Below are 21,236 nucleotides of genomic sequence, written 5' to 3'. Positions count from 1 at the left end.
TAGCCTGGTACTATTTTAATACCGAGTTTATCAAAATATAACGATCTCTCATCTGTTGTCTTCTCATTTTCTATCATCGTTTAGGAACAAATTGTACCATGGGTGTATTCATGTCACAGGAAAGCGAAAGATCCTTATCGCTTGATAAACTATAATATTAATAACGCAAGTAAAACTTTTGAATGTATTAGAAAACCGAAACATTTCCATGATTGGTTTTTATTCCGTCGTTGTATTTATTGATGTGTCTAGAAAGCGCACACATAATTTCTCGGGTTTTGCCAGTAAATACAAGAACTAGGCAAGTATCCGAAAAACAAAACAAATTTTTTGACGTAAAGAAGGCTGAGGAAAAATTAGCTTTCTGAAATTAGCTATGAATAAAGTTTGATGACCCGCATTAAACGAATGCACAATTTTAGAGACGTTCGCCAAAGAGCCTACTGGAATTTAACCCATTTCCTTATCACGTGCTTGAAACGCAGCCAATAGGAGATGAATCGATCTTCAAAAACAACTACATTTAGTGCTTGCCTGAAATAATAATAGTAATAATAATAAAGAATACTTGAATAATGAAAATTCCTATTCTGTGCGTTCGAGTATAGGCGTTGTTCTGTTGTCGAAATGTTAGCAGGAATAATAGCTCCGACGAGAATGGGAAATCGTTGGAATTCACATTCAGTCTTAACTTGTAAATGTGTTCTGGTAATAGCTAAACATAAATAAGACACTATATCAGCAAGGAAAACAGGCAAAACCTAAATACTTGCTAAAAAATAGTAAACTTCTACGTAATACGAAAGTGCAAGGCTTGCGGTCTCATCATGCATTGAGCTTTGAACTATTAACTATTAAACTATTAAACTAACGAACTTAAACTATTAAACGGTTCTGCCTAGAACAAATAAACATAATGTGAATTTTGAAATAAGTAATCGAAACGCTTTAAAGTTGGCCGAAATACATCTAATTTAAAATATCATAAAACCAAGAGACAGGTTAGGTTAGGTTAGGTTAGGTTATTTAATTACGGCAAAGCCTCGAGGGCTATCTGCCTAAGGGGAGGGATGCCTTCGTGGAGGACTTAAAGGAAACTGGCTCGTATACACGTTACACATGGGGAAAACCACGAAAACACCCATGCAGCCAGCCCGTTCGCGGGATTCGAACCTCGGACCGAACTACCAGTGTTCAGCGACTTTACCACTCGGCCGCTGGACCAAGAGACAAGAAATAAACTTGTAGACTCATTAGGATTTTATTTATTTATTTATTAAGCAGAAGACGTGAAAACTGTGCAATCGCTGTTTAACTCGAACGCTGGACCTCTCAAATACGCGTCAAGAATGCTTCCAATCACACACCACGAAGACATACGGAAAGGAGAGAGAGACAATACCTTATAATCCTTCGGTTAACTATTTAGAGTGTTAGCATTAAGCACGTAAATGTTAAAATTCATTTGCCGTGTAAGAAGGATTCTGTATTTCATGAATATGTAGCTAGAAAATACGGGCTGAAAAAATATTTTTTAATGCCTCTTACATTTCTTTAATTATTTTGTCAAGATCCTTAATCGTTTGTTAAATTTCCAGGCTGAAACTTTATAAATTCAATATAATTTTGCCATTAATGTATTCCTCACTCTTAATGCTTACAATAGAAGGAGCTAGAGCAGCATGCCAGTTTTACGACCATCAAAAAGCTGGAATGTTTTGCCACATGAGCAAAATGTGATCCTTCCTAAGCTGCATAAGAGTGAATTACGCGTTAAAAACATAAACAAAACAAAATATTATTCTAATCAAATAAAACAATAAGCTGTGGATCAGTATTCCTTCTTAGATAGTAAAACGTTTCAAAATTGAAGCTCAAACTGCAGTTTTGTAGCTATAATAATTTCTGTATGTTTAACAATAAATACGACTTTTCTTTATTAATTTTCAACTATGCCACTAACTAGAGACACTATATATCCCCTTCCCCCAGATTTCATACCAGGTTTAGATACCTTACGAAGTGAAACACGAATTTTATTATTCTTGGAATGCGTTAGATGCACCTTCCAAGCCAACAAACATATTCGGTGTATATGAGCAATTTTGTTATAAAAGAAAAGAAAAACAGAGCGATCAAAAAGAAATTCTTTTTAATGGTAGAATGTTATCTTTTATGAGCAGACGGAAGTTTCATTATAAATTTTATCAGTGAAAAAAATTACAAAATGGTATACAAAGAGTATCAAATGAAGAGAACCTTTGATATTAAAAATTCTTAAATAAATTCATCTTGAGATCAGGAAAGTCATTAGTTACCATTTCCTCGGACTACAAAGATAGCACATTATATATTAAGAGATAGCCCGACTCTTCTTTTCACGATGAGTTAAAAACCTGCCATGCAATGAAAGTAAAAAGAATTTGAGTTAATAAAAGTTTTCATATTTCTTCTATAAAATTTGAAAACAGTAATTCATGCCTTTTCCTGATTTCAAACAATCATTTTAATCCTTGATTAGAACTAAATTTTGAAGAGTTGCCTAAAAATCGGGGGAAAATAATTACTGGTTTAACAAGAATTCGTCAGTTTACCAATTGCACATTTAATCTATTTAAAAAACGAACTTACCTGTTAAGAAGGAACTGAAAAGGATAATGCACTGAGAAATGCCTTTGAATATATATATTATTGATAAGTTTCAAAGTATTGTCATCAACATAGGACCTACGCATGTCAACTCCCATCTCTTCCAAAGGCGTAAGATTCAAACCCAGGTGGGCAATCAGATCGTGGTAGGCCTTATGGATTTCTTGCGGGTGAAGTCCCCAGAGGTAGAGAGCTTGCCTCAGAGCCATGGCCGTGTTGCCTTCGGCTCCCAACAGGATCATGGCTAGGGAGGACCCGATGCAGAAAGGGCAAAAGGCTACATTCTCATCGGTGATGTTGAGCGCTCGGTACATATCCATTCCGAATTGATTTGTGGAGAAGGCTAGTTTTCGCATGCTGAAAGTCACAGTCTGGGAACCAGAACCAGGCGAACACCATATAGCTGATATGTGCGACGTGAGTAACGCCGCGTACAATAAAACATTCATCCTGAATCCGGTTTTTAACAAACCTGTGAAATAAAAGAAGGAATGGGGAGATATGATTAACTATTTAGTACTAAGGCATTTTGAAATTCATCTGAAGAAATGATTCCGTAAATTCGAATAAAAATTTTTGATAATAAGAATATTTCTACTTACATGCGTAGAAATGATATATATTAAAATGAAGTGAGAAAATAAAACTTCCGAAATTTATCAAACGACCTTTGCCGAAAAATAAACAAATAGAAAATCATATTCATTTTACTTTTTAAAAGGAAATAATGCATTATTAAAGAAAGAATTATTATTAAACTATATGACCGTTATTAAAATGTATATGATCATTATTAAAATATATCAAACTTTAAAATAAGAGATAGATAAAGTAATACTTCTCAAACCTATCAGTACCACGACCTAATTTATGAAACATTTTATTGCAATTTAAATGTGTGTAATTTGTTCGGAAACAAATAACAGAAAGAGAACTATAAAGTGAAAGAGTATAGCACAATTAAGACTTCTAATTAACAGGCCTATGGGAAAATGGATAGACGAATAGACCGGCTAATTAAAAAAAGCATATGAAGCAGCATTTAAATTTATAGATACCAAATAGCACCAAATTTTCTTCTTATAGAAAGTCTCTCTCTGTTTCGAATCTCTGCTACTAACTTGCGTACATCTGCTGCTGTTGCTTCAAATATACACTGACTACCAATAAGTATTTGGACACCTGTGATAGAAAAAGGAAAACTAACTTTATTCAAAATCAATAGTTGGTAGAGCCTCCACGAGAGGTATTTACAGCGTGGACCCTCTAGGGCATACTTTCCACAAGTCTTTGTATGACAGCTAGTGGTATTTTCTTCCACTCGGCTTGGAGAAGACATAGAAGTTCCTTTACGGATTTTTCAAGGGTAGTGCACCCCTGAATTCGGCGATGCAACTCGTCCCAGAGGTTCTCGATAGGGTTCAGGTCTGGACTCTGGGCAGGCCAGTCCATTCGATGAACTCCACTGGCACCATACCAAGCCTTGGTTAACGTCGAAACATGGCAACTGGCATTGTCGTCCTGAAAGTAACAGGGGTCCAACCCATAAAACTGCCACAACGTAGGAAGCACATTGTCATCCAAAATAGTGCAGTAGGCATCGGATTAGAGCTTACCATGAATGGGGACCAAGGGTCCCAGCACATACCAGGAGAAACACCCCCAGACCATAATTCCACCTTCGCCGAACTTGACTGTTGGCACAATGCATTCTGGCAGGAGACGTTCTCCAGGTAGACCCCAAACCCAGACCCTGCCATCCGAACGGTAAAGGGTGAGTAAAGTTACGCCTATTTTCAGCCCATGCTAATAGTTTATTTGAGTCCTGAATAAATACAGAAACGTTACCACACATACTTAAAGCTTATCCAGAGCTGACGCTGTGGATCTTAAATTCTGCTACTGAGCGCCATGGATGCAGAGAAGAAATAAAATCTGTAGGCAATGCTTTAAAGAATTTGGAACTTGCAGATGAGAATTAGTTGCTCCAAAGAACCAGCTTGATTCGTCACTCCAAAGAACCCGTTTCCACTGATCTACGGTCCAATTTCGATGTGCTTTGCACCACATTAACCGAGCAGCGCGGTTGGACTTTGTGATCAAAGGCTTATGGGCAGCAGCACGACCATGGAAACCAAGCAGATGTGCTTCCTTACGGATGGTATTCATTGAAACAATACTCCCGGATGCCTGTTGAAACTCCTCACGGATGAGGGCTATCGGTTCTTCCGAATTTCTCTGAACAGCACTCGTCAGTCTCTATCCCCCAGTTTCGTTGGTCTGCCGACTCGGGGCACATTGTGACAATCACCCCTCACCTTCCACTTCTTAATCACATAGGCCACTGTCGATATTGGGTACTTCAGATCGCTAGATATGTCCCTTAAGGATCGGTCACATTTGTGATACCCGATAATTATACCTTTCTCGAAATCAGAGAGCTCCGAACTGCGAGGCATCTTGCATGCGACTAAAGCCGATGCTGTTTCCTACACGATATATACCGGCGGAGTCCGTGGCGTACCTTGGGACCGCAGATATCGTCATTTGCATAGGTGTCCAAATACTTATTGGTAGTCAGCGTATTAAAAATCTAAAAAGTACTGATGCAGTTCTTAAGGAATAGGTATGCTTTTTGAGCCAAGTTGTTTGTGACTGCCTATGTCAACAATACAATATGAGTTCAACCAGCCTCGATGACTGATAATATTTTTCCAGTCGATGGGATATATGTGAATGGGGAACTAACAAAGCAAAGTTCATTTACAGAATTAAATAAGAGTAATTGTTCTCATCTGCAATTTCCAAATTCTTTAAAGCATTGCCTACAGATTTTATTTCTTCTCTGCATCCATGGCGCTCAGTAGCAGAATTTAAGATCCACAGCGTCAGCTCTGGATAAGCTTTAAGTATGTGTGGTAACGTTTCTGTATTTATTTAGGACTCAAATAAACTCTTAGCATGGGCTGAAAATAGGCGTAACTTTAAAAAATAACTAACTCATCTACTAATTCAAGCTTAACTTCGTCTTCATTGGTTATATACCCTACTTACTAGAAGAAAAGAGCCCATTCAAATATAAGAGCCCTTAATTTTACGATAAATAAAAAAATAAACAACAATAAAAATATAAGTGTATATTTGATGAGAACATGGTTGATTAGAATTTATCTACTTAGAAGAAAAGACAAGTTAATTAAATACAATATTTTACTATGATAGAGAAAGAAAGAATAAGAAAAACCTAATGACACCTAATTACCTATTTGTTTTCAGGTATACCGTAACTAGGATAGTTAATACAGGTTAAAACTGAAATCACTCAGCTAGATATGGCTATTAACAGTTACCAGTAATTGTTGTTGTTGTTGTGACTAATCTCGTTTGTCTGATATTAGATCAGGCCAACAAAATTCATCGCTACAAGGAGACAAGATGGCGCCTTCCATTTGCAAGAGCTTTGGGCCCCATGCAGGTGGCAGTCTGACTTTGCTCAGTTCCACCCCCAATTTTGATGCAGAGTAGACTTCGCTCGCCGCATATTTAGAGTGCTCCCATGCTACACAGACACTATAGGTTTACAAATATCCATGCCATCTACGCGATTCGAACAGGGCCTTTCGGTACGGCAGTCAGCGTCGCTAACCCTGTTGGACGATAGGCTTATCATATTTAACTTGGATATCTGGGAGCGAGAGTAAAAAACGTTTAGATTGACTGTTAGTTCGATTTCATCCAAGGTTACTGGGAGGGGAGTTATGAATGTAAGCCTCATAACGTCGTGGGGGACATTGCTACGTTTGACTTACAGAATTTGTCTTCTGTTAATTAATAAATATCAAGATTTTACTAAATCAACAGAAGATATAGCTCATTTCAAAAGTTATAAAAGCAAAAGACAATAGAAAAAATAAAAGAATTTTGTGAGGATTTGCTAAAACAATCTGCATGTTGTCGTGAAAAAATTTCTGAAAGACTGAGTTTATAAAATTATTATTTGTAGAGAAACTATAGTAATCTTCCTTAAGTAATGTGCAGAATTCATGCTTTATTTAAGTAATAGTTTCTTTTTTTAATACTTTAATATTAAAATTTAGGTTAAGTTATTTGAATTAAGTTAATTTAAGGAGGGTATATTGATAAGCCACACTTCTTTTTTTACCAGTTTAGTTTTTGCGGATTGGTAGCATTTAGTTCTCTAACAATGAATATATAAGACAAAATTCTTTTTGAACTTGCAAAGTAGCAATTAAAACTTTTTTTTTGTTGTTGTTAAAAATAGTTTTCTATTGCCACTTTACATATAAATGACTTAGTATAGGTCACTGATGTTTTCCTTTTTCCAAAAGCTACAGCATTAAGTTAAAAATGAGGAACCACCTTTTACTTCAAATTAAGTTGAAAATTACTAAAATATTCTTGTGAATAAAAGATAATTCACACCTATCGAACAGTGATTATTGACTATTTATTTTAGATATAATTTTGTTCTATATTTCAGTAACCAAGATAGAAAAAAAAAACTCTTATATGACTAATTTTCAATTCTAATCTTTAATTTTATTCGTATCATAGAATTTACTGTACTTTATAGACTGCCCGATCTAGAGATAGCCCGGAGACTAACCGATAGTCAAAGTTTACAACAGCAGTTGTAAGAGTTAAAGGAATTTTTTTTTCCCTGCCATATTTTACGGGAAAATACAACACAATACGGCATCGATTAATCTCGATGCGACCAAGAAGGATTCGATTTTTTTTTTTTAATATTCGTTTCATATTTGAAAAAATGACTATTTAAAATAAATAATTTATTCATGAGTACTAATTTAACTAAATACAAATTTATTTTTAAATACTGTGATATTTATTTCAATATCGCATTATATTTTTTGACAAAAGTAATAGAAAATTGCAATACCCGTAATTCTGGATTTTCTCACATTTATAACTGCAGATAATGAACTTGATGTTTCACCCTTTTTAAGCAGTTTCAAAATTGTTAACTTGGCTTTCATTTGAATGCAAAATTCTTTTTTTTTTTTTCCTTTTTGTTTAAATACTATAATTAGGATTAAGCCATTTGCAAAATAGATACTATCATCCAGCTCCAAAAAGTAGATAAACAGATAGAAAAAAAGAAATAAGTCCAGAATAAAGGAAGATGACATGACGCAAAACACTGGATTAATGATTAATATGAACACTAGATTAATAAAATGTAACGTCTGCCTGACACCCAAATGGAAAAAAGAGATCTGAAGATCTCGAAAAATTCAGCCTACTTGTATCGTATTTTTATATTTTTCCTGAAATCTCCAACAATTTTCACCTTAAGAACGTCTTTTTGTGCCGTTATCTTGTGTTAGTTTACATAATCATTAGCCAAGCGACTTGGCGAAATACAAGAACTTTATTTTTCACGTGGTTATCCAGTTTCAGAATGCTAACATTCCCCAAAACGCCACCCAAACCGTATAGTGGTTAGGGAAGCCTGACTGCGATACCGAAGGGCCCGGGTTCGAATCTCGGAGAAGGCATGAATGTAATTGTCTGTCCCTTCATCGGAGGTAAAGGGGCCCACCTATTAGGTACCTCCGTAATAAAGATACCATCATATCTGGCCTTAAAATGTAAATTTTATTGTAGACATCGGCAAGTGACCGCCATTGGGGAATTTTTTTTTTTTTTTTTTCCAAAACATACGATATTTATTATATCTTTCGAATTCAGTCAATATGCAATTGCTGAACAACGAGGGATATTTTAAAGCAATAAATGCACTTTTCGAAACTTTAAATCTTCATTTAGTTTCTATGAATAGCATTTGTTTTCATCTTATTTTTTAATAACAACTATAATTTGGTATAATTTAAAATACACTTAACTTTCATTATATCCTCTGATAATTTTTATGAACATTTACAGCATTATTTCAGTAGATAAGAGATGTTTCACCGTAGTTATTCCGTATCTAGTCACAGAGAGGTTTAGGTTGCAAAGTTTTCCGATAACTAATGTTCGAATAATCGAGGTTCTGTTTTAATTGTCAATAATTCTACTTTGCGTTTCTTTAAAAATAAAAATTTCAGGATTTTATCAGCTCTTTTTAATTACAGAAGAGTGGTTTTTAAATTTAAAAAGAGCAGAAACGTAATTCTCCAGCTAAAATTTATTAAGGCCAAAGCAGAAATCGTTTTGAAAACATCCTCTACATAGCAGAGTCTACTATTTTTGTCTTTAGTTGTTCTAGTTGATTTAATCTGTAGTAATTTAGTTCAATTTTATATTTAAACCCAGAACAACAGTTTTCCTCCTCTCTTTTCTTCAAAGATTTAAATTAAAGTGTAAACAGATGAAGCTGGAAGACTTGTCTTATCTACTTTGGAGGTTTGAGTGGTGGTTCTCAACCTTTATTGCTGCATGAGGTACAGCCGAAAACATCGCGGATGAAAACGTCGCGGAGAAAACAACGCAAGGCGAAAACGTGACGTAACAAAACATCGTGGGAGAAAAGAGAGCAAAGAGAAAACAATGCAGTTCTAAAACATCGTGGTACAAAATATCGTCGCCGAAAATAAAGCCGTTTAAAAACTTCGCAGTTTAAAAACATCCTCGTCGAAAATATCGTGGTAAAAAATAAAACATCTACAAATCATTGCATGACAAAAACATCGCACACATTGGTTTTTCAGGTTTCAAAAGTTTTAAATGCATATTCACGTAAAGATTTGAAAGCGCAAGAAATGTTAACGATACTTTAAGAATAAACGGAATCAAAACAAGAAATGATTTTCAGCAAAACAATATCACATAAACAAACGTGAAAGAAAGTAATTTTGATAATTAACTAAGCAATTTTTATAGAGGTAACCCCCTACAGTTATTTATCTTCCTTTTTCTAAACAGTTTTAGGCTGTGTTTTTCATAAAAAATTATGAGTAAAACTTTATAAAAAAAGATTAATTTATTAACGACCTTTGTAAATTAACTGTGTAAATTTAAAATTCTACTAAGGGCTGTAAGTTGCATTAATTTTCTACTCATTTAAAATTTTTAAATGCTTAAGTTTCCTGCTTTTTTTCCGGTAAAAATTTATTAGTTCATTCAAAAATATGAAATATAAAAGTAAAATATCCCTCTTTTCTTCTTGCGCTCCCAAATCATTATGCAAAAATACATATACAGCTTTTAAAACCTGAAAAACGCATGTGTGCGGTATTATCGTCATGCGATGATTTGTAGGTGCTTTATTTTTTTACCACGATATTTTCGACGACCATGTTTTAGAACTGCGTTGTTTTCTCTTTGCTCTCTCTTTTCTCAGGATGTTTTGTACCACGATATTTTCGCCTTGCGTTGTTTTCTCCGCGATGTTTTCGTCCGCGATACTTTTGCCGCGATGTTTTCAGCAGACACCGCTACTTGCAACCCTTTCACCATTGCTTAGACGATCACCCCCTTTACTTTCCCAAACTCGAAAAATACATATATATTTATTTAAATTCAGATTATTTTGTAATGCGTTTTATAAATTAAACAAGAAAAAGCATAGACACTGCTGATAAATACCAAGACTTGAATAAAAGCAGTTTTATATTCATAAAAGATAACTAAATGCTTAACAGGTAAATAAGTTGCTGACGCATTTTCTTCCTTCCTGAAACTATGAAATTCCCCCTCAGAAGGCAAAATTTCCCCTTCCCTGGGTGAGCTGAGTTAAAGGTCGATGAGAACTTTGGTTAGAAAAGTTAAGATGCGCGTCATGTGAATATATAAACAAGCGATTAATCCGCACCTTATATAAACAAGCTATTAATCCATACGTATTACTTGTAGTACGTAATACAACTTCTTTTATAATCCTAATGCAATATCTGTTCATAAAAATTATTAGGTGTAATAGCGGTAATAATTATTGGGTTGTTCATAAAAATTATTCGGGTGAATCGAGACAGCATCAGGATTCATTGCAAGAATACTTGATGCTAATAGGCAAACGAAATTTAGGTGCACTTTTGTATCTATTTACATGCAAATAAAACTTTACTAAGACGACTATGTACGGTTACAGAAGATTTTAAGTCTTCTGGCGGAAATGGTCGCCTAGACACGCTGTTTAAATGCTCTGAACATTATTTATGTTTAATGAAATACTGGTCACTTTCGGGTGCTATTATCTACACAATGCGATCTTTCAGAAAGGATCTACTGTATATTTATTTATAATATTTAAATACTATGTATTTAAATGAAATTTAAGTAACTTTTTATTAGAAATCTGAAAGGATTTTAAAATGATCTATTCCCTTTCTTCACTATGAATAAAAAATGCCCCTTCCCCCAATCTTATCTCTTGTAGACAACAGCTAGTTTCTGCTAACTGTAAAACCAACTCTGATAGCAGCTTATCGGAGTATTCAGAAAACTCCAGACGATAATTTTTTCTATTGCTTTTTTTAGACAATCTTTTTTTTTTTATTATTGTTAATTTACTTTTGCAAAACTATTATTTTTTTTTACTTAAAAATGCTCAGAAATATTTTCGCCATAAATCGATGGTAATTACTCATTTGTTTTACTTCAATACGGCTTACAAAAGTACCGCAGTGAGGCTGTAGTTTTTTCAGCTGGAGAAACTTGTATTCAAAAACGCAGTTTGCTTCCGGATTGTAATATTTCAATTTAGGTTTGACTAGGTAATTTATTATGATAAAGCATTCAAGAACTGTGGAACGCTTTTGTGAAAGACTTCGTAAGAAACTTGTTTCTTTTCACATTATATATGAAAGGAATCAAGAAAGCCTCATACTCCGTTGAAGATTTAAACCAAGACCATTGCTTTAACTCATATATTTTCATCTATTCTATTCAGCGACTTAGTTAGCTAAATGTAATTCAGATTAAAGTTAGTATTCAGTTTGTACAGTTGAAACTCAGTTATCAAGACCCAAAATATCCGGAACTTCAGTCGTCGATTCACTTGCTTTATTTTCGAGACCATGAGAAGATAAACTCGCTTTCAATTTATTTATGTGCTTGTAATTTTTATCTTAGAAATATCTGCAACAGAGTTTATCCAAAATATTTGAACCAATATGTCACATTACTGGTATTTATCATATATGCGACTTGCAAGTATTCAAAATATAAAATCTTTAATTTATCTTCTTCGTGGCCTCGCATATAACCTGTTTTTAGAATGTTACTATCTGGCAAAGCATAAGACTACTATCTAAGACAAAAGCTGACGGAATTATACCGTGCTAAAAGGTACAGAAAAAAAAAATTCGTCGGGGTATACATGCAAAAAGGAATTCTTGATAAATTTTAAATGAAAATTCTAAAATTTTTAAAAATATTCGCGTAATTTTGCTCTTCCTCAACCCATTCATAGAGACCTCTCCTAAATTTTAAAATAGATTTATCCAAGTAGTGATTGTTTTCGTCTTACTAAGACAGACCCTCGCAAACTACCTTCGAAGATCACGCAGAACTTTTAACTTCTAACAGTTGAATTTTCAGCCAGCCTAATAGAAGAACGTATGAATCACAGAGAAGTAAATACGAACTGAAATTCAGTCTACGATTTCGCTGAGTCACCTCACATTCATCCTCTCTAATTATTTATGGATGATTTGAGGCTAAGGAGTAGCAGAGACAACAATAAGAACAGGTAACATTCAAGTTACAAAGAAGTATAAATTGGGATATCTTATTTAGATATTTTAATGTTAATATGATTATATATTCTTACTGAAATGCAGATTTCAATTAATATTGTGAAAGTTGCCTGTAACTTATCCATGATTACTTTACATTCGTTATGGCATTGCTGTAACAACGTCTTTCGGAAATTAAACAATCCGCATGATCTTGTATTCTCGATTTTTTAGACGATTAAATTAGAAAAAAAGGGGGTGAAATATGTGACCAAACAATAAGCGAAACATCCCATTAATTGTGTTACGTTTTTCTTTTCTAAGGTTAAATACCGATTATTGTAGACCATAGCTGAAACTGTGTATAATAATAACAGGATGATTGCGTAGAACAGCTGGACATTTAAATGATAATTGTATGATACAGGCGATAATTCAAAATATCATACTTTGTACTCAAGGAAAAAATGACAATTTATGGTCATATGGGCAGAAATAAAAATAAATAAATAAAAATTCACACACAAAAAACAGCCTGCGGTACATAAAAAAAGCTGGAATATCAACTAATTCAAGTTATACTGCATATTGTAAATCGCAAAAATTCCTTACGTAGATAGAGAATAAATGTTACTTTGTTTATATAGCTTGTTTTAGAAAAGGAACCTTTGTGTAGGTAAGTAATGAGTAGCGGAGTAAGCAAGCAAAAATACTTTTATATATTACGTAAAGGTTTCCCCATTAATAAGCCAAATACAGTGAACCTCCATAAGATGACCCTTCTCAACCTCAGATAATAATTTTGGTTTAATGTAGATTATAGTCATAGAAAAATATTGCACATTACAAATGTATTTCCCTGTTCTAAAAAATACCGTTCACTTTCAGAGTTGCTAACAGATGTTTCTCTGTGTTTATCGCACACTATAGGCCACTGTGAATATTTATCTAATTATATTCTCATGACGATTACAGCCCTTTCTTCGGTAGTTCTCGATATGGACCGGGAGAAAAACTTTGTGAGGGTCGCGAAAAGTTTTGAAGTGCTTTTTATTTTATTGTATAATTATGGTGTATTTGCTTTTAAATACGAATTAATTTACAGTTATAAATTATTTGTTAATAGTTACGTATGTTTATTTTTTATTACATCATTAGTGCATTATCTATACTTTTCTAACAACGGGGTTTCAGATGTTCTCCTAAGCTTTAAATTTAGTAGCCTGTTTATATCGCGTCATGAAAAGCTGTATAATAATAATGTATATAATATTTCATATGCGCTATGCTGAAGTTGGACGCAATGCCGAATTTGAACAATTCTCTGATGTTTCAAAGAGTAAACAGATTTGTTTACTCTATGCACATGGAAAAAGGGAAACTGTTGTTCTTCCCATATGCACAGAGATCTGCTTTTGCTTAAAAAAAAAAAAAAAAAAAAAAAAAAAAAAAAAAAAAAAAATCAGAGAATTGTACAAATTCTGCGTCGCGCACAGCCATCGCATTTCGCAAATTAAACATTATATATATTATAATCATTTAGCTATAAAATAATTATCGTTTTCATGAATCGTTAGGGTTGCTTCACTCGAACATTTATGTTTGGCGTTAAGTGGTATCCCGTTAATAGAAATGTACCTCATTTTCTTGTAAAAAAATGTTTTCTTAAATCAGCATCATGCGCATAGGCCGCAATAAATTGAAGCTATATGCCTATGGATCGCGATGAAATGTCATTACATGAACGTGAGTCATTACGTTAAAATATTTTTGAAATATTGTACTAGACGGCCATCTCTAAAAGTAAACAGTATTTCGTGGAGCAGTAAAAGCATTGATATTCAACATCAATTTTCCAAAGTGACCAAGTCCACAGAAGGCCAAAATTGTTTGAAACTGTGAATGGCTATATTAAGAAGGTTTTAATATAATACTGTAGCTTCTTTATAAAGTATGTCCCGTACTACATATTACATTTTTATGTTATTCAAATCAATAAAAATAAATAAATAAATAAAAACAAAAGAACCCTTTGTCTACAGCGAAAAGTAAACGATCTGAATAACTAGAACTTTGGAAAATTGGAATTCCCAATAACTGGAATGCTTTTGCATATCATAAACGCTATATACGATATCTTTGACTACCACGTTTTTGACCATTCTAGAGTCAAAAACGTATAAGCTTCTCTGAGCGTATTAAGCCGAACGTGGAATAAAAATTAGAAATGGCTGAGAAATTTAAAATGTGTTCTGAGCGGTACGATCTTTCGTATCGTTGGACCCGGATTCGAATCTCGGAGAAGGCATGAATATTTGTAAGCGTATAAGGCATGAATATTTGTAAGCAGCATGGGAGTACGTAAAATCTTAAGGAGGTTTCGAGTGGTCTGTTGGTAGGGAAAGAAGAGGCAGACTCTCGGATCCGCCCTTCGGTGTGTTCTACATCAAAACTGGAGATTCACAATTAATGTGGTGGGGCTATACCTGTACGACGAATGACGAAATTCTGGTATCCCATTTCCTCCTACCTGTACCTGGGAAGCCAAAAGCCAAATAGTTTCTAAAATTCACAAAGATTAAAACAAAAAATAAGAAAAAAGAAAGAGAGGAAAATGTAGAGCTTTTATTTTTATAAATCTATGTGGCTCTGAAACTTAAGAAATTAGCAATTTCTATTTAAACGTTATCCTAAGAATTAGCTTTCATTAAAGTGATATTAATATCTATGTAATCGAATATGTATAGCGAACCTTCTTCTCTTTAATAAACAATCTGTGCACGTTTTTAGCAACTGCATAAAATAAAATTGAGAACTAAAGTGCTCGTGTATAATAATTTCATTTAATAATCTAATTTTTCAGACGTATTCGAATCGCTTGGAGATAAAGCATATCACCCTTTATTGAAATAATCCATAAATATTCAAATTCTCATTGCCTCCTGAGTTGCAAAAATAAGGAATTCTGAGATTTTAGCCTACATACAGCAATGAGAAAACACTCCATTTTGCAATAGATGAGTATATGCAGTAATATGCATGTTTATGAGCTCTACGTATAATTTTTTTAGGTAACACAACAATAAATATCACACTTCCTAGCAAAATACAGCATAAATAGTGAAATTTTGATCCGAATCGTACATGCGTATTTATGTTAATAGTCGGAGTTACTGCGAGAAAATATACTACTGTGCGCTTTAGGCTGCTGCATGTTTCCATGTTACACCCGCTCTCATTTCAGTCGAATTTTGTAATATCTCATTACATTTCAAAACACGTTTTGAAATAAATATATTTCTTTCTTTTGTATCTTTAATTTAATCGAAGATACTAACTGAATCCTCTTTTAAAATAGTTATGTATTAAAAACACGTATACGCTTATTAATTAAAAATATATTTCATCTGTAATGAAAGTTGCCAGTCTTTGTAACAGATAGAATTATAGCCCTTATAACTAGATTAGCTTGCATTCTTTTAAACGCAGTCTAAGTTAACAATGATCCGGAGATTTCATATTGCCCATGATATTTTGATACTTGAATAAAGAACTGTCGGGAGAACTCTAGGTAAATGTAATTTATTATTGGTATGCAATAAACTATTTTTTAATGAAAAAAGAACGTGATCATGTTACAATACGATAAATCTATGTTTTGTCTTTATAGCATTAATTGCTTGCTAATTAGGAAAAAGACGGATGAACTTTCATGCCACTCCCGAGGCCAGTTGTGATCTACAGCACATTTTCTGCATGGTTATCCAACCGTCTCATTCTTCTCATTGCAAAATACTACTCACACAGCACATCTTTCGGGTTAAAATACTCACATTCCGGGTAAATATGAAGATTCGTTGCTGGGCATATCAGAACGGAAAATTGTCAACAGTATGTATCTTATAAGCAAAGCAGAAAGTTCATTAAAATTGAGTCTTGATGATAAAATTTGCTGTTATTCTTCTGCCATTTATAAATCTAACACGACTTCAATGGTTTGAAAGTCTCTGCAATACTCCACATTCACGGCGCTCCCGTCCCCCACTGGATAAGGAACTTAAGACTTACCTCGAGCAAATCCTTTTTGGGGTTATGATGATTTCTTAAAATCCGAAGAACACCCTGCAAAGTACTCTTTCGCGTGATCTATCTCACTGGTGACACTTAAGTAACTCTAGGAGAGTAAAATGTGACACTGCGGAATGGCGGATGTTGTAGAGGGGCAAGGAACTCCTCTGACGTTCCAATCCCTTGCACCGACTCCACCCGGGTGTATTGTCCGTCACGAAGAAGACGCCGCGCAATTCTTCCGCGTTTGAGTGCATTTTAATTGTTTGAGCATCTGTCGGAATGGTGTTATTTGGCGCTCCATTTACGCTCGGCCAAGGTGCTGCGAAGCCTTCTCGACCTTTTCAAGACCCACAGCACCACTACATAATCACTCATCCGTTCCCACTCTGCTCCTTCTTCGCCCTTTTTTCGAATCTTAAACGCATCACTAGGTGGACATGTTCGCAGAAAACGATGACGCTCGTTTTCATGTTGTCTTTATCGAGAATTGAATTCTCCTATTCGCATATATGGCGAAACTTCATTCTAAAACTGCCAGAAACTCAGACATTTCTGCCTTTGTCAAATGATAGTTTAATTAAGTCCGCCACCCTATTTGGCATTATTATTTTTTATAATATTTTTGGCCATATCTGAAAGAGGATTACCATGGACGAAGTGTTATATTGAGAAGCTACTATTAAGAAATCCAGTATATAACCGGATAAAGCATGTGCATCTTACTATTGTATAACTGCATCTTGCAGACCACTATAGAAGCCGTCCTATAAAATTTCAAACCTAACTACTATCTACTTTGTGAAAGCAAATAAATTAGTTTTCAGTTGTGATGTGATAAAAATAACTAAATCAGTTTCAAAATCAAACTGTGACTGCCCCCTCATCGGCATTATTATTTTTTATAATATTTTTGGTCATATCTGAAAGAGAATTACCATGACCTAAGAGACCTAAGATATTGAGAAAACACTATCAAGAATTCCAGTATATAACTCGATAAAGCATTGTGCATCTTACTACTGTATAACTGGAGAAAGTATGTGCATGCTCAGCTTGCAGACCACTGTAGAAGCCGTCGTATAAAATCTCAAAAACCTAATTTCTATCTACTTTGTGAAAGCAAATAAAATAGTTGTCAGTTATGATGCCATAAAAATAACTAAATCCGTTTAAAATCAAACCGTGACTGCCACCTCTTCGGTTAGTTAAGCAGAGCAGATTAAAAGTCTAAAAGTTGTAATAGAACTATTACAGATGGTGTAGAGACCATTACGTTTTCAAAGCAGGAAACGAGAAAAAACAACTGTGTCATTGTTGTGAATTGACACACGGATCATTCATCTGCTATCTGAATATATTAACCATTGCACCAAAAGAAATGAAAGGCGAATGTCATATACATTTATAATAGTCTTCTTTAATTTGCCTGGTCCGCTTTTTATCAACAGCATTTAATGTTAAGACACAATAACACGCCGAATAAATACTAATTCAGAAGTCAAACAACAAAAATCAGCGTTATACCTACAAAATTTTTACAGGACTAGTTTCGATGGTTTTACTGAACCATCATCTTCAGCTGCAAAACCGCAAATGAAAAAAAATTTTTTTCATTTGTAGGTATAACGCTGATTTTTGTTGTTTGACTTCTGAATTAGCATTTAATGTTTTAAATTTGGTTCATTCTTTGCAACACTTTTCTTTATGTCTTAATTCAGTGTTTAAATATTACAGTTCTTCTAAAAATGTACTTCACATTTAAAAGGGAATAAATTTAGGAGAATTTGACATTAAAAGGTTTCAGCCAAAAGCTGTTGCCGTATCCAGTGTATATCATATACTGAAATTCAAAATTGAAAGAATTTTCACATTTGGTCTATTCTCCAGATCTGAAGGACAGCTTTTAATGAAATTCGGTACAGATATAGGCTGATATAATAAAAGGTATACTATACAAGAATCATAGTACACACACATGATCATGTGTATGGATCTTTAGATCCCTCTCTTTCAAGTAATGCTATTTTCAGGTTATGGAGGGCTCTGGCACAAGAAAGATGAGTTGTAATTTCCCTGCCAAAGTTGAAATCAGGCTGATCAATCCATCCGATTAATATCCTCATTTTTTGAAAAATTCATGGGATTAGCATTATGTGGCCAAGCATTGTTGTTCATGAAAATGACAACGAAAACCAGCAGGTCTTCTTGCAACAAGTCTCTCGCAAGCAGCTACTGTAAACAGTAACCTCTGAAACTTGGCTTCCCAAGGCTCCATGGAGGTCTCAAAAGAGAACTGAAAAGTTGTGGCACTCCTGCGACGTCTCCCTAAAGTAGACAAATATCGACCATCATTGACCATTCGTGGATACTGGATGAACTTGCTGAGGTATTTATTTGTATTGCTCCATTCTCTTTAAACTGTTTCCATAAGTTATACACGATGCTGGGCACTACATTCAAGTCTCTAGCAAGCTAGGTTTAAGATTAAGAAATTCTTAATCTCAATCCTTCATCTAAAGGTTGGTGGTGGCCAACCTGCGGCAGAGCAGTAAAAGCCGCTGAACACTGGTAATTCGGTCCGGGATTCGAGTGCCGGCAAACGGGCAGGCTGCATGGACGTTTTCGTAGTTTTTCCCATGTGTAAAGTGGATACGAGCCAGTTTTCCTTCAAAAAACCTCCATGGGGTATTCCTCCCTTTCCGTGTAGTATCTAAGAGTGAAGCACTTCAAAAAAAAAAAAAAAAAAAAAAAAAAAAAAAAAAAAAAAACTGGTGGTACCTTTATTTTAACTGTCGGCTTTTCCATTTCACCAAGTGTTGCACAAAAACATGTGTTGCAAAAAACTCGAAGATTTCAAAGAAGTGTTTCATAAAAGAGATTCAGACAAAAAGTGCATTTCGAACTAGTAACACCTCTGGTGCTAATAGAGTTCTAAATGGCTATAATAAGCACGAAAATATGATTTTAAACAATTGATTCTTCCATGCTACATACATATAGATGGATAACTTAGGTGGCAATAGTAAAATAAGTATTACTTCAATCATATAAATTATGGAAAACTTAATATAGTTTATTCGGTAATCCTTCGACTGATAAATTACTAGAAATAAAAATGAAAGAACATAAAAGCTACTGCAAATTTTTAAAAAATTTTTCCCTCATGTAAACAACCAAAAGAACATGGCAGTTTTTGTGATAAATTTACCATTAAAATTGCAATGTATAAATTAAAGTTCTAAATTATTGGGTAAGGATATATTTTCCACAAATTTACATATATGTGTATTCAAGTTTTTCTACAGGAACATATTTCTGAGTAAAAATGATAAAACTTCTAAAATTCGTTTCTGAATTTAATGAAAACAATATAGCAATAGTTTATAGTCAAAAATATAATCATTATTTTAAGAAACACATGCAAATAAAAATCTCATCAGAAATTCACAGAATTATATACCATGAAGACAATTTCTTTTAAGTTACACAATCCCCAAGCTTTTCCCTCTGGAATTAAAAATTGCCTCATAATACCTCACCTATACATTATCAAAAATTTTATAAGGATTAGGAAGAACATTAAGCAAAAAATATAAAACAGATGTTTAAATCAGTAAGCAGAAATTAATGGCAAGGTAGCATCAAAATTTGTAAATTAAAAAATGTATTACAAGGCTCGACAGTAATTTTCACAGAAATGAAAGCTTAAAGTTAGTTGATATTGATTTTCCACACGTAAATACTAATTTCATAAATAATATTTTCTTGACATACAATTTAGTAGTGTGTTTAAAGAGAAAAATTCAAAAATGAAATTAAAAAAGCTCTTTTACATGATTTCGAAAATTATTTAAATAAATTGTTAAAATATAATTTTTTTTTAAATTTCTTCTAGCATAGAAAATAATAAAAGAAGAATTAAAAGGATTGAAATATTTAGCCTCAAAACGTATTTCATTAATATTTTACAATGATCATGAAGAGAATAATATGTAACATAAAAATTGAATTTATTTTCAGAATTTTACATGATTAGCAAAAGTGTTAAATCGAAAGCTAATGAGCTCGGTCGGATTCTTTAACAATGCAAAAAATATCCTTCTTCACAGTCTTATTTTGTCAAAAAATTAATATTTATGATCCATAAAGTCTCCTTTTGTCAAAAAAATTAATATTTACGATCCATAAAAATATTTATATCGAATAATTTAACACCAAACTAGTCTTAAGCAACATAAAATTGCTTAATTAACGTAATTATCATGCAAATTTTCATATTCTAATAATTACAATTCAAGATTTATTAGGTATTCTCTCCCTTCTGTCCGCACGCCCTCGTGGTATAACTTGAAGCATACGAGACGCGTATTGGGAAGTCCGGAGTTCAAATCCTGGCGATCACATTGCTGATTTCTTCAGTTTTCTGACATAAAAAAATTTTAAAAAACTCTATGCATTTTATCTTACATATAAAGTACATCAAAGGGTCTCGAAGATATCGAATATTTTTTAACTAGAAAACACTTTTATCTCAAATTTTCAGAATTTTCACATGAGAATATAGGAAACTAAAAGTTGATTTTGTCAAAACATTTGCCATTTGAGAAGATTTCGAAACGAAGTCTTAGATGGAATTCTTAATAACCCGCTTGAGTTGGTCTATTGAAGCCGAGCCTGTACCACTTCAAATTACTGTTTGGTTTTTAATTGATTTCTGTAGACTACATTTTACATAGCTTCATAAGAAAAATTCCAGTGGCGGTATATCAGGGGTTGGGGGTCTGGGGTGGGGGTGGGGCTCGAAAGCTTTCACCAAAGCTATGCGGTGTTCAAACTTATCCATTAATGCAGACA

At 33.7% G+C, this 21,236-nt stretch overlaps 1 protein-coding gene across 1 annotated transcript in view; it reads right to left on the bottom strand.

Annotated features, from left to right (window-relative positions):
- Positions 1–16,583, bottom strand: part of LOC118191494 (leukocyte elastase inhibitor-like) — a 42,756-nt gene extending 26,173 nt beyond the window's left edge. The window contains exons 1-2 of the mRNA XM_035362331.2: positions 16,380–16,583; positions 2,632–3,121 (exon numbers count right to left, since the gene is read on the bottom strand). Coding sequence (XP_035218222.1) covers positions 2,632–3,098 — 467 coding nt within the window. The 5' untranslated portion in view covers positions 3,099–3,121; positions 16,380–16,583. The remainder of the gene's footprint in view (positions 1–2,631; positions 3,122–16,379) is intronic.
- Positions 16,584–21,236: the final 4,653 nt, after the last annotated feature.

The sequence above is a fragment of the Stegodyphus dumicola genome, chromosome 7 (genome assembly GCF_044657685.1).
Source record: "Stegodyphus dumicola isolate Sdum_Otavi_A_Nest chromosome 7, ASM4465768v1".
NCBI lineage: Eukaryota > Metazoa > Arthropoda > Arachnida > Araneae > Eresidae > Stegodyphus > Stegodyphus dumicola.
Note: the sequence above shows the minus strand (reverse complement) of the source record. Positions and strands in the feature narration are given on the sequence as shown.